The sequence below is a fragment of the Lipophrys pholis genome, assembly GCF_963383615.2.
Source record: "Lipophrys pholis genome assembly, chromosome: 15".
NCBI lineage: Eukaryota > Metazoa > Chordata > Actinopteri > Blenniiformes > Blenniidae > Lipophrys > Lipophrys pholis.
The window spans coordinates 13642682-13663703 of NC_137642.1; the positions used below are offsets into that span (position 1 = coordinate 13642682).

Here is a 21022-nt window from a genome sequence, read left to right on the forward strand (position 1 = left end):
TCTTTCAAACTAATAAAACAGAATTTGAAGAACTCCTCGAGCATCACATAAAGCGCGATGGAGAAAAAGTCAAACGTGTGTTTAGGTGAGTTTAGCCATGCATTTGGATTATTTCAGTGTGTGAGCAGATACACCTGGCCAGGAGTAAAGAAACCGCAACAAAACAGAAGCGTCCCAATAAATCAGTGAACTAGATGAATAGTGTAAATAGCCGGTATGAAACATCGTCAAATGACGATGAAATGGGATTTAATTTAAAATTTAAAGTTCAAATTTTAAAATGCACTGGAAAACCAGTGTAGTGTGTAGAGGACATCGGTGATGTGCTCATGTTGACGTGCGTTAAATGTTACACTTGGTTTAGTGTAGATTAACGCTGTTGTACAGCCATCAGTGCTTTGCGTGTGTGTGTGTGTGTGTGTGTGTGTGTGTGTGACAACAAATTATTGTTTTTCTGAATAAAAGGTTTGTACAGTATGAATGATGCAGACAGATCGCAGCCCCACCTGCTAAACGTGTCCTCCATCTGCCTTGACTTGTCTGAAGCAAAGTTACTTTTTCCAAGAATACTTATGGAGGGCAGATCAGTGTCTTCGTAGTCGTCCCAGTCTTCTCCTTTGAGGTGTCCTGTGCCGTGGCCCCAGCGTCGCCGACCTCCTCCTTGAGGTTTCAGCTGACTTGTTTGCTGCAAGACAAAACAAAACAAAAAAAACATAGTACATGAGAGATTCTTCTTCTTGATGTTACATGGGTATACTGTCTTTTCCTCTCTCTGTACCTTCATGCAGGATCTCTGGCTGTGGAGATCAAGATTCACGCTCTGTGCTTCCTGCTCACCTCAGGTCTGCGGCGTGTGCATTAGCTCACTGTCTGGGGCTCATGTTGTTTGTGGCTTATCATTATCATTAGACCATCTTCTAACCAAACCTCAGGCTGGATCTGCCGGAGGTTTATTTGTTCTAAAACTTGTAAGCAAGTTGCTTTTGGCAATACAGTGTCCATCCCTAAACCTGTACTGCTTCCTGGCCTCACCCCGAGCCTCACCTTGCTCTGAAGACTGTTGTCGACGATGTAAGGGAGGTGGCTCTGCGGCATTCCTCTGGGCTGCTCCTGCTTCAGGATGTGCTTCGGCTGCTGCTGCTCTCTCACCAGCTCCGTGTGCCGTTGGTACGCAGCCGCCTGGGCGGTCGCCGACACGGAGGACGGCTGGGTCTGCTGGAGAGGCCTGGAGGCAGAGCAGTGCTGGTTGGGAGGAGGAGGCTGGGAGGGCGGCACGGGTCTGAGCAGCAGAGGCTGCAGCTGTCGTGTCTGTTGTGACTGTAGAGGAGCCTGCAGCGGTGCGAGGCCCAGCTGAGGTCTGCCCTGCTCCAGGATCTGTTGAGGGGTGCCCAGAGCTTGTCCTACATGGAAGTACGCGTACCTGAGAACCTGAGGACGAGCACAGATTCATACGGTCAGCTTTGGGTCTGTGAGCCGAGCCGTGAGGTGTGTGGAGGGCAGCGTGTCGACGGCTACCTCGGCTGCAAGTGGTCTTTTTGTGGGATCCCACTGAAGCAGGTCTGTCATCAGATGGATGGCTTCGGGACTTGCATTTGGAATCAGTGTCTTCAGATTATTGGGAACACACTGGGGCCAACGGAAATTCATAGCATACGCCAGCTGGTATCCATCTGACCAATCGTTCTGGAAAAACACACAATTCACCATAGAAAGAAATGTTAACATGAGATTTGACACAGGAAACTATATTTGGTGTAACTGCTCTCTGAGCGGCAATGCTGCTTCAACACTTCTGCTTTCCTGGTGTCATCAGAAACTTTTTCTTTAAAGGGAAAGAGAACCAATTTCTTGACAATGTGAATTTTAAAAGATTATAAGGGAATAATTATCTGATTATAGGTGACGAGTGGGCTGCCTGGATGGATGGATGGAGTTAAAAGTTTTAGCCTGTTTTGCCGGACAGGCCTCTACATCATTGGAATCATAAGCATCCATAAGTTCTTCGTCTCATTTAAACTGCGGCACAGCTAATCTAGAGACAGGCATTTTGTTTTCTGGCTGGCGTTAGGATTTGTGTAGTACAAAGAGCTAAAACACGTCCTGTGCAACAGGGTGGCACTAAGAAGAACAAATAAAGGGCTTTTTGGAAATCTGCTGTGTGTGTGTGTGTGTGTGTGTGTGTGTGTGTGTGTGTGTGTGTGTGTGTGTGTGTGTGTGTGTGTGTGTGTGTGTGTGTGTGTGTGTGTGTGTGTGTGTGTGTGTGTGTGTGTGTGTGTGTGTGTGTGTTACAGTAAGTCTGTGGCTGCTTTTCAATTCGACTACTTGTCACAGGCGAGCATCTTTCCAACACATCATAACCAGCAATCTCACACGGCTGTGAGATGGAGCTGATAATTCTTTCTCCATATCAGATGTGACCGTTTCTGTCACATATTGTTACTTGTCAACAGAAACTGAGAGAAAATCTCCCATATTGAAAATGTGTTGTGATCAAATCTACAACTCTTCCCTCTGATCTGCACCACTATCTTAGACTTCATAGGCTTAACCTTTCTGAAAACTTGCCTTGAACCAACCATCTCCCCGTGAAATCAAGAACTTGTTACCTTCTTTGGCGTACCCAAGACTTGGCAAATCTTGAATATGGTGTCAACTTCACTGGAGCCCGGGAAAAGAGGCCTGAAGGTGTAAAGCTCAGCCATGATGCAGCCGACGGCCCACTGGTCTATCGGTGAGTTGTACAACGTGGATCTGAGGAGCACCTCTGGAGCGCGATACCTGGTCCAAAAAGTAGAGTCTTTAGATGTGAAAAGCTCTTTCATTTATACAGACGTATTGTGAAGAAACTTACCATCTAGTTGAGACGTAGTCTGTGTACGGTGGTCTGGATCGAATCTCGCGCGCGAGCCCAAAGTCAGCTATTTTCACCAGCTCTGGGCCCATGCACAGTAGATTCTCCGGTTTCAGGTCTCTGTGAAAAATCCCTAACAGAGACACACACAGTCTGATGAGGATGACCTATTACAGATACATTAGATATACAGTATAAGAGTATGAAGATACAATTGGATTTTAGTTTGGATTTATAAAAACAAATAAATAAATGTCAAGCATAAAAATTCAACTATTGTGTTTTATTTCAGGCTGAATATTTTGACATGCATAGTTAATGAATGACTGAATGAAAACTAAAGGAGAAGCAATAATTAACTACAGAGAAAAAAGAAGAAGGAGAATGAGAGATCTATTTCACAGTGGGCGTTACAAACGGACGTACCATGTTTATGAATGAAGGCGAGCCCCTGCAGTATCTGAAACATGATATTTCTTACAGCCGATTCGGGGAACAATTGGGTCCTGCAGCCGGAAATAAGAAAATCACTTTCACATCAGCTTTCATCACAAGATAAAACAAGGAATTATGGAGAGAAAAAAAAAACAACCCCCACACTCACCTGTCTTTCATGAGCTGATACAGGTTTTCCTTCATGTACTCAAATATAAAGTACAAGTGATCCTTTTCTCGGATGACCTCCTTCAGTTTGATCACGTTAGCGTGGTTGAGTTTCCTTAAGGTCTGAAAGCAAAAAAAAGAAAAGAAAAAAAAAAAGGAGATATTATGTAATAAAACATAAAACGCATAGATACGACATAGTGTTGGAAATAAAGATTAAAACTATTCATGCTGGACAATACACACAGGTCACTGCAGCACATTCAGAAGCTATTCCTACGTCTATCAACCAAAAGCAACCTCGCCGTTAAAAACCTGGGTAGCGTAAGAACATAACGTGGTTTGGGGGTGGGGAGAGGGGGAGCGGGGGGGTTTAAATGCTGCCAAGGTGGGATTTATGCATCTTATTTACGAGGAAAACACGTAAAGAATAGATATAAAGCAGGGTGGATAACTATGGTTTCCCCATGCACTGGGATATACGTTTAAAAACATGCCACATTTTAGTAGAAGGGGGAAAAGCTGTAATGAGTCTTTGAAATGCTCACGGTGGCATGCTGTCACTCTGATCTACTTCGCAGGACTCTAATGAGCCGGCATGTTTCACTGCTGCCATGAGGTCAAGCTCTAGAAAAAGGGGCGTGTGCGTAAAAGGCCAGGGGAGGGAGCCAGAGCTCAGAACCAGCAGCACACTGCAATCACCTTCTGCTCTTAGAGCTGAGGAACATTTACACAGTATCATACTGAAGTGGTGTGGGGGGGAAAAAAAAAAAAAAAAAAAAAGAAACAAAAGAAAAATGTATTATTGTACAGCAGTACTGCATTACCCACAAATTAAACTATTTCAGCAATGAAGTCTGACATGAACCGAGAGCAAATCAAAACAGGCGGGACATCTCCTACAGGTGTAATATGTAATTCAGTCACTGGAAAGTGACGTGTTGGATGAAAATGATTAAAAACATTCATGTGATGCACAAATACTCTCAAATCAATCTTAAATAAGAAATCGATTTTTTTCCGAATTCATGTTAATTCAGGACTCTGTGAAAGGAGGTGGCTTGTTCACTACAAATCTGTTCTGGTTTGTAGTGGAAAATATTAACAATAATAGTAATTGATATTAAGAACTTTTTTTATTAAACTGTGTACCATAATAATTATGAAATCATCAGAAACATTTGTTGAATGTTCCCAGTTCGTGGAAAAAGGAAAGACAAGAATGTGCAGCAGCAGGAAATCGAAGACGAGCCTCCACTGGAGTGAGGAGGAAACAAATTTCACGTTAAACGAAATGAAAAACCTCAACACAGCTAATGGAAAGACTATAGTCTTTACCACCAAATACTGCATGAACGCACTTGTTTTATTTTTGCTAAAGGCCTAATATAAACATGTCAGATCCAATCATTCCTGAAATATATATATATTTTTTGGCCTATTTCTTTGATTCAGTGTCGTGTCAAGAGGGTTTAATTTGCACTTGGGAAGCAAATACACAAATAGCTACTGTGTGAGTACTTTCACCCAGGTACTGCAAACGCATCAATAAATGCAGACCGTTCCTTGTTAGAGCAAATATTCTTCCACTGTGTGAAACTTTCTGAAGCGTTAACTCACCTTGACTTCTCGGAGGTTCATGCATTCTTCCCACGAATAAAACTTCTTTTTCATTCTGAAAGACAACGTGTTCATTGATTATTCTGTTTAAAATAAATTAATGATTTTAGCACCTACTGATTGAAATCACTGCCCTGTAATTCTGAAATATTTTAACAGTTTTTTTCCCCCTTGCGTATGCGATACATAATGTGGTCCATAACATCCGTCGTAAGCTGGAAAACCGTCTACTGCCGATGGTTCTGACAAAACACATCATTTCTGGATACTCACTTCTTTATGGCGACCAGCTCGCCGGTCTCCAGACTGCGGCAGAGGAAGACCGAGCCGTAGGTGCCATCCCCGAGCTGCTTGATGGTCGTGTATCTATTCATAATGGTTGTTCTTCCATTGCGTCATCCGGGGATGGATTGGATAATAATTGGGTGGAAAGCGGAGATGCGACCGGATTTTCCCTTGACAACGGCGAAAGACTACGAACAGAGCTGGAGGACCCGTGGTATCATGGACTTCCCTCCTTTCATCTGAGAAATAAGAGATGGACAAAATAACTTAGTGTGACTATGGAGCAGTATGAAATCTAGTGACTATGCGTGGAACATAATCAGTTGTTTATAGCTATGTAAACAAAATGTAGGGAAGAAAAACTAAAGAAATATTAGCAACAACTTCAGCCTTTCTGTATCTAATTCAATATAGAAGCAGTTGCTATGATGTATGTATAGCTTGGCTTCATCTGAAGACAACATTAAATAATAAAACAGTCTGTCGTGATTCAGAAAGACACATTTTCTATGTAGATATAATAAAAGTATTTCTTACAGAAGTCCTTACTACAACCACTCAAAAATGTGTTTTGATAATCATTACTTCGTTTATATATTTGATCTGAATTGAGCAGGAAGACGTTTTGACACCAAAACACTGTCAAGCCTAGAGGAGAGTTTCTTCAGCAAAGAGTCACGTTGATCAGAAAGCCTGTTATGGGTCAACCGGGGAAAAGAAGGTCAAGTGACAAGACTCAACCATTCAGCTGTAATCCAACAACTATTATAACAGCAGGCAGTTTGTTAGCCACGGTAATCCTTAAAGGCCACTTTCCTGCTGTTGCTCATCCAGGGAAGGAAAGATATTGACCTCCTTGTGTCTAGTTAATTGTTACAGTTCTTAGCTCAGGTTGGCTGGTCATAATACTACAACCTGTAACGTGGGTTTCTGTTTATACTTGACAGCACAGGGCAACAATGAAAACTGTTAATCTGATTAATCTTATTGTTAAACGCAAAATTCGACAGTGAATGGAAAATGTGCATTGTGCATCGTCATTCCTAAGGTTTTGAAATAGAAACATAAGTGTACTAACATTTAAAACCAATAATGTGTTTAATTCACACGGTGACAGTTCATGTGTTTCTGAAAATGATCAACGTGAAATATAAAAGATTAAAACATATCAAGTAAAACCACTGTTATTTACAATTGACAGGGCATGTTGAATATGGTTGCTTGAAGTGTTTGTCTGTTTCCACAGACAACAATATTTGGTTTGTGCTGTGGTGTACTGGTTCGCTCTTTCATCTCAAAGCAAGATCACTGGTTGGATGGATGGCTGGATGATGCATGAGGTGTGATTGGATGATGCATGAATGGATGGATGGATGGCTGGATGGATGGATGGATGTTCAGCTCCCAGTGTTAAGCTCCTGTCAGGTTTATGCTCTGAACAGTGACTTGATGATGAGGAAAGGATGAGAAACCTGCTACAGGTGCCCGATGTAGATTTCAAGGAGCGTTTTAATGTCTGCATGTTTTATGTCCTCATAGTCAATGAACAACTGCGTTCACGCGCCATAAAGTAATTATAAGTCCTAATTAATTAATGCGTTAACATTTTATTGAAGCACTGCCTTACCCAGCCATAATTCTAACCAATGGCTTGGTTGTTAATCTAGCAAAGATCTAGTCAGATTAAGGGCAGTTGTCGCAGTGCTGGTGGTCGCCCAGATGCTGAAGAAAACACACCGCTCCAGAGAAAACAGTGGTGGAGGGACACACAAACACACACAAACACACACACACACACCACCAAACACACACATGCACAAACTCCAGATGACACACATCACACTCACCCTCCTGGCTTCACACGAACAACAACCCGCAGCCGACATTAGCAGTCAGTGTTCAACAAATGGCCCGCCGCGGTAATCCGCTCACTGATAACCGAAACCAGTGCGTCCAACACAAAACGTAAATAAAAGATTCCGCTCGGTTCTCTACGGCAGGGGCTCAGCGAAATCTCGCGTTGTTTCCAAACAGCTTTCAGTCCCGTTACAACAAATCACAACAGCCCCGCTCCTCCGCTCCGACATCGAAGACACAATGGGAAGTAAATAAATCACTGCGTGTCTTTGTGTTTCACTAACTGCGGCTCATGGATCCCGTAAATGTCGTCAGTGGAAACGTGGCATCACTGAGACACAGCTGATAAAATGTTTTAATTGAACGAAGCAACGGTAGAGACATTTTGGAAGCGAAATACTTCAGAATGTAGAGTTAAGCCGGAGGTGCAAAGCGAAAGCGGAAGTAAGCTGCCGTGTACTCGCTTGACTTGATTTTGTCATCTTTGTGTAATTTTCAGATTCCCACAGGTCTATTGAATGCTGTCTAAACTAGTTAATTAAAGTCATTGTTGGATTAGTCTTGAGTGTGAAAGGAAGCAAGGAATTACAAACACTGGCGTTATTGTTATTAAGTTGTATTTTTGTACTTATTTGATTATTTTCCCAATCGTCTTATATTTGCTAAACTCCTTAGTGAGATAATTAGTTTTCCAACTGTGTGGTCTACACTTTTTAGCCTTTATTCTTAACCTATCCATCTATCCATCTATCCATCTCTCTCTCTCTCTCTCCATCTATCTATCTATCTATCTATCTATCTATCTATCTATCTATCTATCTATCTATCTATCTATCTATCTATCTATCTATCTATCTATCTATACGCTCATCTTCGGCCTCATTATCCCCCTCAATATTATCCATGTGAATTTAGCTTCAAAATATTGAATCATTAAACCGTAACTGACTAATTGGGTTTAGAGAAAAGTAGTTATGAATTAACAATCGTTTTACTTGTATTTAAGAATGATTGAAGCAATTTAACAGCAGTTGAACTCAAGGACAGATTTTCAGTCAACCACTGGCTGACAATTGATATATTTGCAACAAAGACCAAAATGGATTTATTGCCAGTTTCTCCACTTATTCGGTAACACAATTAAAACTCAGAAGATGACTGCCACAATAGATATTTTGGAAGATTTAAACAGGAGCACATTTACCAAATATTTATTTTAACATATCTGGAGAATCATACGCAAAATCAGTGCGGTGTAATGATAAACAAAGTGTGATTATGTTGGTGTTTAAAAAAACTGACAAAGAACTCTCCACCTGGCGTGCCAGCTGAGGCCCAGCTTCTCTTCTTGTTTGTTTTGACATGCAAGTCCAGTGGGTTTTAGGTTTTGATCAGTTACAGTTTCAACGAATCATTGGTGTGAAAAGCAACTTGTAAATGGGTAAAGTATATTACTGGAATATAGTTAATTCGTATAAACGTGTATAGCAACACGTTTGAACAAACAAAATAAAAATACCAGGTTGATTACACCGCAAAGAATATATAGTTATCAATAAAACATTTATAGACACAGTCAAACGACTGTGATAAATAGTAGTTAAACCCAATCAATACAATTCTAATTCAGAGTATCAAACCAGTTTATTTGCCCTGAAACTTTTTAAGCGGACGCATTGCACTTCACAGAAGTTTGATTTAGTTCTGTAATGAGTTTTCTCGTGACTGCAGGTTCCAGTGTCTCTGAATTGAGTTTATGTTGCAGACTGAGGTTTTGGGTGCTTGATTTATAAAGCAGCGGCGCCCCCTACTGGCCAATGACATGCCTGCACGAGCGTGTGAAGCACGCAAATTACGTGAGTTGGCGGAAGAAAAAAAAAAAACATGTTTCTGCGGATGAACGCGGCGAAAACAAAGGTTTCGTTTCTTTCGTTGGATTTTTGAAAAACGACACACAGAATTCTTCCGAACAGCGTGATGCGCAAAATTATTACGTATGCAAAGAACCGAATTGAATGTGCCATGCACTGCATTGTTACAGATGTTGAGGTTGAGTGACATCGTGGTCGTCCAATGGGAGACGTCACTATGTGTAACCGTCCGATGTTTGACCAATGCCTGGAGAGCGCGTGCAGTGCCAGGTTAGACTGATCCGACGGGACTATAAATAAACGCAGGGTACGTTGTCGGGGAATGTGCTGCAGAAGCCATTTTGAGATGTCCCTGTTGAGAAAGCCCATGAAGATGCTGAAATCAACGAACATGGTTACATTTCTGTCTGTTTCACCCTCCGTCTCCTCTATCTCACCATGGCAGCTGTCAACCGACGGGACATTAGCAAAGCGGGGTATCAAGCTGCGCTCACAGAGTTAAAACGTCATTGATATGAAAGAGGAGAGTGTCTGTTTACTGTCTCTGTCGAGACATGTAACACCGTGAGTTTTTTCCAGTCTGACATCTTCCAGCATTTCTCACAAACCAACGTCTCTTCGAGTCACCAAGTGAACTCACTCTGGTACCGGAGAGACGGGAGGCAGATCCGTTTTCCAATGGCTTCTGTGAGCCTGGTTTCCAGTCCCCCAGCCCCTGTTCTTGACAAAAACATGACAGACTCTGAGCTTGCAGGGGATGAAAGGTCGAGTAACAATCTTATGCAATTCTTAATACGCTCATCTGTGCGTTTCAGTGCTGTGGGTCGACGTGCTTGTGTTACTGTTTAATCTTGTAATCATGAATTGCAGGGTACAAGAGACATATCCACGTTTTTTTTTTTCTCCCCCTACATTTGCTTCTGGGTTTTGTTCTCTCTTTGCATGCCTCTTTGGTGCAGTTGATTCAGGCAGCGTCAGTTTTCACATCACCTCGTCGACGAGACTCATTCATGTTCATTTCCATGCGAGAAGCCAGCCCTGCTCGTTTCGTTTGTGGTACTGGGATTTCATGGCTTCATTGTTGCCATCTGTAGGAGAATATGCAAATTGTCAGTGATGTAAATGCCACGCCCATCCTCGTCCTGTTGATAGCCCCCTGTCGGTCGATCGACAGTACTGCAGAGACAGGGTTCATGCAGGGTTGAGATAATAATGTGCTTCTGCTGGGTTTTAAGGCCATACCTGTGTGCTTGTGGCCATACCTCTTTGTCTACAATCCAAACATGGCAGTCAGATGAGAGCAGAGAGTTTTATCTGGTTTTCTTTAATCTGCAGCTGGCATATTCTAGAAGAAGGGCAGAGTAAAAACCCTGCTATTTTACTGTTTTGACTCATTAGGATGCAGCAAACAGCCGCTGTGGATAAAAAAAATGGGAGGTAAAATTAAGCACCTCCTTATGGAGGAGAAGTGTGATCGATGTGCTTCCATCTGTGGCTGAAATGTACTTTGTTATACTACGGCATTACACTTTTCTGGTCAAACTGGAGTCAAGGTGGACATCATATGATTTCAGCATGGACACTGAATTATGCGCTTGCATGGCAGCCACAATGTACAACATGCATTTTTAGGAAGGAAAAACTGTGCTACAACTTCTTTGGTGCCTGACATAAATGAAAACGCTTGTGCAAGTCTTGTTTTCCAGGACAAACCAGCCTATATATTTAAATTTGCAAGCTAGAGATAAGTTCCGTTGAAGACAAAGGTCTATAGGACATTAGTGAGAGTAGCATGATGGGCTGACTAAAAGACAAGATGCTGAACTGAAGGTGGATTTGAAAGGATGAGCTGTGGTTGGTTTGGATGTGAAGGGTTGTTAGATTGAAGCTTATGTAAGGATCAGTGAGCTAATGTGTTGGAAAACCAACCTACATCTTTCCGAAAGTGTTTCCTGTTCATGTCCTACCTTGTATGAACTATAAGAAGTTGATTAAGAAAATGTTCCTAAATTTACAATGTTATTGAGTGTAATTTCACATCACATTATCCCGTTGGAATTCAACTATATTGCAGAATGTGTTAATTCCAGTTTTTAAAACGTAAATTAAGCATCATGAAGGAATAGTTGGACCTGCTAAGCTTTTAGTGTTAAATTCACTTTTATCTTGCTTGTCTGTAACATGACAGATCATAAGAGCCACTTGTCTGGGGAGTGTAACCTGTCTACATTTTTACATTAGATTGAATTAATGGAACACTGTGCAGTGTTATAATGCACACCCCACTTCCCTATTTCCAACACAGTAGTTTATTTTGAGTAGACGGTGATAGTTGGCATTCTTGTAGAGAAATGTTTAGGAAATGTACAACATGTCTCAAAGCCCCGTATATAGAATGTTTTCAGAAATCAGTTTTTATCTTTCAAAAATGGTCCGATTGAACGAAGACATGACAAGATATGAAAATCCTTTCTCTTAATTTGATATAAAATGATCACTGCACTTGGTTTTGCTTTGTATCTCATGCTCTGGTCTCAAAGTAAAAAAAGTTGTATACTTGTCCGAGATTTTACAAAATGCAGCATTTAAAACTTTGTACTGACTTCACAGTTTTCCCCCTTTCAGAGAGGATGGTGAACTGGAGGATGGAGAAATAGATGATGAGGGGATTGGAATTGAAGAGGAAAACAAGGAGAACCCAGAGGTGAGCGAAGACAAAGACAAAGACAAAGAGAAGGAGAAGGAGAAGGAAAGGGAAAAAGACAAAGTCAAAGAAAGAGATGAAAAGACCCACAGGCACTCCAGGAAAAGATACAAGAAGACGAGGGATAAGAGGAGGTCTAAAAGGAGGAGACGTGACAGACAGAAAGTAAGACATAATAGAACATCTGTTACTCCTCTCACATCTCGGGAATTAATGTGAAACACAAACTATTCCTAAAGTCACTTGAATGTTGTTTTTCTTTGGTCTTTCTCCTCAGCATCACTCCCCTTCCAGCAGCTCGAGCTCCGACAGCTACGACTCCGACTACGACCGACCAGAAAGACCTAAGAACAGGAGGAGTCAGGGACCCGATGGCCAGTCTTCTCAGGTGAGTTCATCTCGGCCAGCAGACAGCGTCTGCTCACGGCGGTGTGAGAATATATTCTCAGCATATCATCTCCTCTTTTGACTTGTTAGCATTCAAAGGGAGGCCATGGCAACTCACAGAAGTCCCCACTGAACAAGAGCGGCGATTTTGACAAATACAGCGACTACAGCGATGACAAGTATGACTACGACGAAGAGGAAGATTTTTATGATGAGGACATGGAATACCAGCAGTCAAAAGACTCAAGTCAGGGAAGGGGACGTCACTCCAAGGACCAGATGAACAGAGGAAGCATGAGGGGGATGAAACAACAACAGTGTAGGAATGTTTTGTTTTTTTAAACCAAAACACTTTTGATATCAATTCATTCCTGGAGTTATTTTAGGGTCTTAGACCCCAGATTTGGAACCACTTCTTTAAACGATCACTTGGTTTAATATGTGATAGGAGGTGATATGTTGTCTTCATCTGTGCAAACGGACAGAGCTTGATCACTTCTCTCCAAATCAATCCTCCTCAGTTGGGCTGAGGGGACGGGGCAGAGGAAGTGGACCAGGCAGGGGACGCGGGATGCTCAACAAGAACAAGAAACTGAAAGGCAAACCATGGGGAGGACGTGGTCGAGGGCGAGGAGGAGACCTGGGCATGGAAGACATGGTATTTTTGTGGCTGGTCAAACACGTGCTCAGGGCATCTTTTTGTAGAAGTATTGATCTCAGTAATAAAGCATGGCTCTAATAGCAGAGCCTGTTTTTCCCTTCTTGTTTTGATCTTCTGTTGTAGAATATGAAAACTGTTGAACTCTTCATTCGTTCCTTTTTTCAGATTATTGGTTGGTTTCAAATTTTTCCCATCAAAGACTAAATTAGGGGTTGTTATTTTGTCTCAAAGGAAGGAAAAAATACTTCTGGATTTCAGAAGAAACGGCCAATAATGAGCAAGGAGTTTATCAATCAGCACACAGTGGAACACAATGGTCGATATATCTGCAAGTATTTCTTGGACGGTAGATGCATCAAGGTATGGTAACATTTGTATTCTGTTGCTTTTCTCATCAACTTACCACTCGTATACTGTGACACCGAAATGACCTACTTTTGCTTTCACACAGGGAGAACAGTGCAAGTTTGAACATGAGATCGTTGTGCCAGATAAGAAAAAAGAGCTTTGCAAATTTTACCTTCAAGGATACTGCAGCAAAGGAGATAACTGCATTTACATGCACAATATCCTTCTGTGATGATAATTCCTTATTACAATTGTGTAATTGCATTTTAGAATAGACTGGGGACGCAATACAGTTTAATTAGTGTTGTGACTTAACTCGTGATCGCACATGAATACCCCTGCAAGTTCTTTCATACGGGAGCCAAATGCTACCAAGGGGACAACTGCAAATTCTCCCACGAGGCTTTGACTGACGTGACCAAAGAGTTGCTTGATAAGGTAAAAGTGGTGGTACTTTTCAATTGTGTCTTTCAATTATTAAGAGATTGAAACATTATATTGTTTTTTTCACTGATGTGTTTGTCAGATAATTAACACAGAAGAAGAGAATGCACGAGAGGACGAGTTAGAGCTGGAGGACCTGAGAAAGCAGGGGATTTCCCCACTCCCAAAGCCCCCTCCTGGTGTGGGGTTGCTGCCCACTCCTGGTCAGAGCAGTCCCGATGGGAAGAAGATTCCCTCCCTGTTTGAAATCAAGGTTCAACCTACTGTGGATCTGGTCCACAAAATTTCACTGGGGTAAAACAAACAGTAATTGAACTTAAATCAAAGCGTAAAAGTGTTGTTATAGTATTGTTGATCTGAATTTTGATTCTTCTTTTCTTCAGTGGAACCAACTATTCCCAGGGTGAGGACGATGGCACCAATCAGTTCAGTGGGAGCTCAGAGGACATGCAGAGTGGAGGTGCAGTTCCTCCAGGTTCATCAGCTTCTTCTGGTCCCATGGCTGAATCTTCTGTTCCCATGGGTCACCCCACTGGACCACCTATGCCGCAAATCCCCCCAGGGCACCTTCCCCCGCTTGGATTTCCAATGCAGCCACCCCCTGGTCAGCCCCCTCCCTTCCTTGGAAACCGACCTAATATGAACCCTCAGATGCAGAGGCCTCCTTTCCCTCATGTACCAGATTTACAGATGCTACAAAGTCTCTTCAGTTTTCCGTCAGTGGGTCAAAACCCCGTTGACTTACTGAGCAGCCTGCTCCACAACCAGGCCGTTGGTCAACAAGGAGGTCAGTGAAGTATTAACGCTATAACACTCTTACTAGTAGAATAGGAAAATCAAGTGTTTTTGTATGTTTGTCGGTGAAAGGAATAGAAAAGTGACGTTTTTTTGTTGACACGATTTACAATTGTCTGGATCAAATGTCTATGAAAACACAATATAACTGAAAAAACACACACATTTTGGAATTGGGGCTGTGTCACCGCAGTCAATTTTCTTTGTGGTTTTGTTTTCATTTCAATGCAGTGGACCCCAGTGTGGCCTTCATGCAAAACCTCCAGCAGCAGATGGGTGCAGAGTCACAGTTACAGTCTTTACCACCTGCAGTGCAGAAAGCCATCATTTTACACCTGACACAGCAGCAGCAACAAGAGTCACAGTCACATGGGAATGAGCCACAGACCGCTGATGGCCAAGATGACAATTCACATCGAGGTAAGGGTCCGAGGAAGCAGCTTTGCTGAATAAGATATTCAAATACAACAAAATCCACAGCCTCTTCAGGATGGGCGCATCAACTAAAATCTGGAGAATATTTACCGAGACACATTGGCCAAATCAGTTTTTTTATCACATTTGTGACTAAATCCATACAAACCTTTTAATATTTGATCCTTTTATTACAGATGAAACTACAAACTGGTACTCAAGTGACGAGGAGGGTGGGAGTTGTGTCTCCTCCATTCTTAAATCCCTAAAAAAGCAGAGTGAGATGCAGCAGTCCAAACTTCTACAAGCGGCCCCAGGAACTCCAGCTCTGGGTAACCCACGGCTCGTTAAGGAAAGAGCTCCGCCCACTGACCCACGTACGAAGGCTGACCCCAGACAGCGGCATCTGGACGTGAAAAAGGAATCGGAAGGAGCTTCTGATCCGCGGATTTCGAGAGACCCGAGGAAGGTGAGACCGATGGAGCAAAGTTCCTATCGGCAGCAGGTCCATGCAGGTCCCCAGAAGGCTGCTACAGGAGAGGAGGAGGAGGAAGGAGAGAGGGAACTCAGGGACAGAGCTGTCCTTATCCCTCTAGACGCCAGTCCGAGTGCAGTGCTGCGAGACCCCCGTTGCCAGCTGAAGCAGTTCAGTCACATCCGAGTGGACATTCTGCTCCAGCGGCCTGCCTTTGCTCAGACTGTGGTGTGGGCCCCCGAGGACCTCATTCCTTCTCTGGTCCCTAAGCAGGAGCACTCCATCAACCTGCCTCTCCCACCACTAATTGCCGATGCTCAGATGAATCGAACGAGCCTGCCTGACCATCCTTCAGTCTCCAGCCCTCCACCAACAGACCCCAGGCTGGCGGCTGCCCGTTTGAAGGAACGTATGAGTCGGTTGCCCGCTGGATCCCTCGAGTCCCGTCCCTCCACCGAGAGACCTGTAGATCCACGCCAACAAAAGTCTCTGGACCCCAGACTTAAGCGTACAGGAAGTCTGGACTCCAAGCTCCTTTGTCACAAAGAGCCTGCCTCTGGCGGGGGGCCTGTAGACCCCAGTCTACAGAAGGCCAGCTCTTCTCCTACTGCTGCCAGACCAAAACCAGAACCCGAGAAACTACCGCCATATGCTCCTCGACTGGCATCCTCTGGTGGAGGGCTAGAAAGCCCAACTACGATCCTCGGGGGCATCAGCCTGTATGATCCTCGCACGCAGGCTGATCAGCCCCACAAGGAGCAGGCGGAGCCTCCTAAAAAGTCGGGGATTCTGAAGCAGCCCACCAAGAAGGACAAAACTCCGCCGCGTTCACTCTCCCCAACCCAACGAAGCGGATCCTTCGAAGAGGTCAAAAGCACAGATGACGCCTCAGATTGTATTCCGGTCTGCACGTCTCCCACAATGCCCCCTGCCTCACCTGCCAAACCTCCTGCAGTTCACAATCTCCCCATTCAGGCTCTGGCTGGGCTAATCCGACCCCAGTACACTGACTCCAGGCAGGCTAAGCCGGGAGGACAGGGTTCTGCTGGAGCGCAGGAGGAGGCGGAGGAAAAGAAGGAGGAAAAAAAGGAGGGAAAGAAGGAGGAAAAGAAGGGTGTGAAAGAGGAGGAGGAAGTTATGGAGGAAGAAGCGAAACAGGAAGATTCAGAGGACGGGGAGGTGGATGACAGGACACTTAAAGACGTGTTCAAGACTTTTGATCCCACCGCTTCTCCTTTCTGTCAGTAGTTGCAAACTGTTTGTATACGAATGAGATATGTTTGGTTCGCTTATCTTAGCTTTACACAAAATTATTTATTTCTGTAAATACTCCTGTATAGATTACTACACAACACTCCCATCAGTATAGAGATGATGCAGAACACTTGCGCACAGGCAGAGTTTGGTCCTTTGAACAGAATTACAGTAATCCAGAAATGTATTTTTAGGGCTTTTATGTTGAAAACAATCAGAAAATGAGGTATTTCAAAGTATATTAGTGTCACAATTACTGATTCATATGTGGTTTTCTAAACTGTAGTCTTATTCAAGGAATTTGTTTCTGTAGGAAAGTTGATGTATTTACGCCACGTTCACAGCAAAAAATGCTAAGTAATCAAACTACAAATGTATGGTATTTTGGTGTATTTCCATATTTATTCTGACACATTTTTATATCATATGTATATGTTAATGCCCATCTTTATAAGGGATTGTTTTGGACTTTTTGTTTTGTTTTTTATTGCACTTTTATACCCGAGTTTTTAGTTTGTGAACATGTAACCACACATTGTCAGATAATCAAAACAAAATCCCTTTAAATACAGCAGTTTATTTCCTGACTAAATTACCAGTTTCCACAAGTTTTCTGCGCCACACAAGAATGAATCAATCACTGAGTCTATTGTGATTCGTTTTCATTTAAATTGGTTTGAAATAATATTAAGCATATTCATCAACAAACCTATAACATGCTGATATATTTCTCTATCACATGCAGTGTGTGTGTTCTAGTGTACATCCATGAACACAGAAAAGCAGTATAAAGGCGATTGGAGCCCTTCTCAGTTGGGAGAATATTGCCAGACATGAAATTTTTTTTTAATTTTACACTTCCTACACACATTTTAGAGGTGAGTCTGCTCACTTTCAGTTTAACAGAAGCCTTGTTTAGGAATTTATGGAATACGGTTTGTCACTGAAGAGAAGCCGTGCCTAATTAAAGAATAAATACACAAGTAAAATCCGATTTTTAATTGGTCATAAAATACAATATTACCCTTTAGCATTGAAAATTCAAATTCTGTGTTATCGACAGAAGATATCCAGAGGGAAAGGTAGGACTTGTGTTATACAGAGACCTTGAGGACATGGCGGTGTTTGTACATATCTTAAAAATGTGACCTTTATTACTGTTTTTACTGTGGAATTCAGTTGGAGTTGCTTCTAAATGAACGAGTGTTGTAGGTGTGCAACGGCATTTTGCTAAACAGTTTGTCTTCAGTGACAGTTCTGTGTCTGTGATGTGAGCGACACATGGGTGACTGAAACTAAGCTACTTTTTATCATCGAGAGTCATGTTGTAAATTCTTATTTTATATCATCTGTACAGTTTACTTTTTGAGTGGTTTGACGTATAATGCTCTATTTTTTTTAATGTCAGTATGGGTTGGTGTTGTGGTTACGGTTTTCATAATACTGTATGGCATTTTAACATCCATATGTTCATAATTTCAGTGATTTTATGATAGATATCTAAAATAAATACAATGAAACAGCCGTTTTATTTCAGATATTTTATTTTTATATTCCAACAGTAAGAAAGCTCCTGATCTAAACCTACTGCGATTGACTCTAGTTGCTTGATCAATGTGACTTGGAGTGTTTCTTTTGACATGATGGTCATTTGTGGCGTTTTTTGTGTATTAACATAAAATCTTGTGTCGCAAGACTGGGCGCTAAAGGGTGCATAGATGTCTTTCTTAAACCCAGTTCATCGGTCTCCGGGTTGGATGTCTGCTGGGCTTGATGGATCTTCAGCTTTCTCTTCCACTGGAAACACAAAGCTGTGGCCTCGGCGCCGTCAGAGTTCGGCTCCGGCTGCTTCAGGCCCTGAAATTAAATTGTGTCAGTAATTCTAAGATGTCACATCAGTTAAGTTTAACCGGAGCTTGCTTAGAAACAACACAAAAACACTATTGAATAGGAAATGTGGTTTATTGAACTCGTGCTTGTAATTTATAGAATATAGCTGGTGACAGGTCTTTGAGAATTTATAAATCAAGTTTAAATGAATGTACATGATGCTTGTAAAGCTGCTGTTTTGCTTTTAATATATTCTAAGTGTCAGCTTTATTTTTCCAGGGTACAGTACTTGTGAACTTGCATTTTGTTGAAACATTAGAATGTGAATCGCCTCCATTGGACAAAATATGTAATGAAATACAAAGACGGGTGCAGAGCAGGAGCAGTAGTTTATCAAAATCATGGAACAGACTGCTTTTTAGTAACCCTTTTCCTATATGTATTAGTTCTCTGAAAAAGAATAAAAGAGCTTCTTTTCTTTTATACCTCAATCACAGACGTGCTGATCTGGTTGAGCGGGTAAATTTACCTTGATGCAGGCGGTTTCTGCAGCATGGACCCCATGCAAAACTGTCTGGAGGAGATTCTGGGCATTTTTCACCAGGATCTCGTCAGATGATTTACATCCGGGTGTAACAGCATTCACACTATGTAAACGGTATGAAAAACAGTACTGTATTAGTTCTGCTTCCGATATTTTCACTTCCTGATTCTCGGTGTGTGATGTGAAGTTTCCTGACCTCGAGATGATGTTGAGCTGATTGGTGATGGTGAGGATTTGCTCAACAATCAGGGCGAGTTCTTCCGTACATTGTTTATCTAGACTGTGGGTAGCAATGACTCTGATGAAATGAGTAACTGACTGGCAGTTTGCGATCACGTCTTTGGCTGCAGTGACAAACGCCTCTTTGTTCTGAAAATGAATACATAATAACAGTGACAAAGTGTGCAACCATCAAAGTGAAGGCAGTGAACAGAGCACTGGTCGCCATTACCGGTATCGGACCTCTCTTTCTCAAGTACTGAGTCATATGACATATGGTGCCAGCCATCTTCCTGGTCACCTGGACAATTCTGTTGTCTTTGGGATCCCAGGTGTCGCTCTCTTGCTTTAGAAAAAGGGAGGTGTAGGCCAGTGAAGCTGCTTCTTTGTAAACAGCATCCTGGCGAGGGAAAATAAAAACATCATTTATTATAACATCATTTCACAGCCTTAAGTGTAAAATGTTGTTATTCATCAGCAACTTACATATTTTTCTGTGTTTGCAGGTTCATTTTGTGCAAAAACTGATGTCTTTATACTCATTTCTGCGAGTATATTTCTTTCTTTGTCTTTCGGCCAAGCGGTCATTGTTGTATCAGAAGGGAAAACAACTTTGTTGGTTTTTGATGGAATGAGAGGAACTGCTTCACTATCATCCAGTGCTTTGCCCTGCAGTCCCACCATAATGTGCTCTTTGGCTTCCTGGTGAATCCCATCTTGCTTTCTGATCTGCTCCGCAACGAAGTGAGCTTTTGCTGACCAGCTCTGTATCTGCACTTCCAGGCTGAGTGTGTCACAAATGTAGTGAGTTTCAGCAATGAGCCTCGCCCTGCTGATTATATCTGAGCTCTGAAAGGACAGGTGGTCATTTATTGACCTCAGATCGGATCGAGTCTGCGGGTCTCGAATGTAGTTTAAACAGTCCTCCACGTGTCTCGTCACTGACTTAACATTTTCTTCCAGTGTTTGCGCTGCGTTTCTAAATTCCACTTCTGTATCTTCAGCGACGCTTTCTCTATAATGTTCAGCAGCGAAAAAAGCGATGGCGATAATGCCTCTAAATGTATTGTCATATTCTTTATTTTCTTTGCTCAAGTGACCAGACAGCGCTTTGATTTTAATCAGAAGACGTCTCTGAAACAATTCTGATTTAGCAAACTGTATCAAAGTCGGCATCATGCCACATTCTTCCGCAGCTTTCAGGTAGGCTTCAGTCAGCGTCTTCAGCTCGTCCTGATATCCTGTGAACTGCTTTGACTTGTAAGCACTTCTGCAGTTCAGGCTAGTGAGCCTGGATGCCTCTTGGATTCGAAGCGAGTTCTCAGACAGCACGGAGGGCTGTTTTTTTGGACTCAGCGGGTTTATTGCAGTTGCCGTTCCCAACATTTTATCCAGAGAATTCAGTAAAATCTTAATAGAAAGACCCCAGAGGATACAAAGACCCTCAAGCTGATCGGTCTGTCCTTTGAAGGAAGAGGAAAACTCAACCAGACGTCTCGTGTTGTTCTGGGCTTTGCTTAGTTTGCTTTGTAAAATGCTGAATGTTTCTTGCCCATCAGTTTGCAGGGTTAAATCAGATGATATCAAGAGCTGGACCACATCTGTACACAGAGTCATCACATCATTTAATTGCTGCGTAAGACTGGCTGCCATGCCTGGCACCGTTCCCTGCAGTAGAGCTAAAACGGCGTGATGCCACGTTCCAGCTACTGGCAATAAGACCTTCCTGATGTTGGTAATAAGGTCAGAGAACTGTGTGATGTATTTATAAATGCTTTCTGTGCTCAATGCTGAGCTCATGGCCATCTCTTGAGCAGTCTGGATGAGTAGAGGGGTCAGTGACACAAGCTCTGCTCTGAA

General features: G+C 42.5%; 2 protein-coding genes across 2 annotated transcripts in view; one reads left to right on the plus strand and one right to left on the minus strand.

The window, feature by feature from the left end:
- LOC308120464 (serine/threonine-protein kinase ICK-like) overlaps positions 1-7387 on the minus strand; it is a 9404-nt gene extending 2017 nt beyond the window's left edge. The window contains exons 1-10 of the mRNA XM_080481079.1: positions 7207-7387; positions 5348-5598; positions 5075-5129; positions 3456-3577; positions 3278-3357; positions 2852-2984; positions 2607-2778; positions 1516-1683; positions 1045-1428; positions 507-685 (exon numbers count right to left, since the gene is read on the minus strand). Of these exons, the coding sequence (XP_080337205.1) occupies positions 507-685; positions 1045-1428; positions 1516-1683; positions 2607-2778; positions 2852-2984; positions 3278-3357; positions 3456-3577; positions 5075-5129; positions 5348-5448 (1394 nt within the window). The 5' untranslated portion in view covers positions 5449-5598; positions 7207-7387. The remainder of the gene's footprint in view (positions 1-506; positions 686-1044; positions 1429-1515; positions 1684-2606; positions 2779-2851; positions 2985-3277; positions 3358-3455; positions 3578-5074; positions 5130-5347; positions 5599-7206) is intronic.
- A 2024-nt stretch (positions 7388-9411) lies between these two features.
- Positions 9412-18268, plus strand: zc3h6 (zinc finger CCCH-type containing 6). Its single transcript, XM_080482262.1, is given in 12 exon segments — positions 9412-9851; positions 11713-11956; positions 12069-12179; positions 12269-12496; positions 12666-12836; positions 13071-13199; positions 13291-13405; positions 13516-13625; positions 13714-13925; positions 14015-14418; positions 14658-14846; positions 15038-18268. Coding segments are annotated over 12 exon segments (3525 nt in total). The 5' UTR covers positions 9412-9765; the 3' UTR covers positions 16564-18268.
- The last annotated feature ends 2754 nt before the right edge of the window (positions 18269-21022 follow it).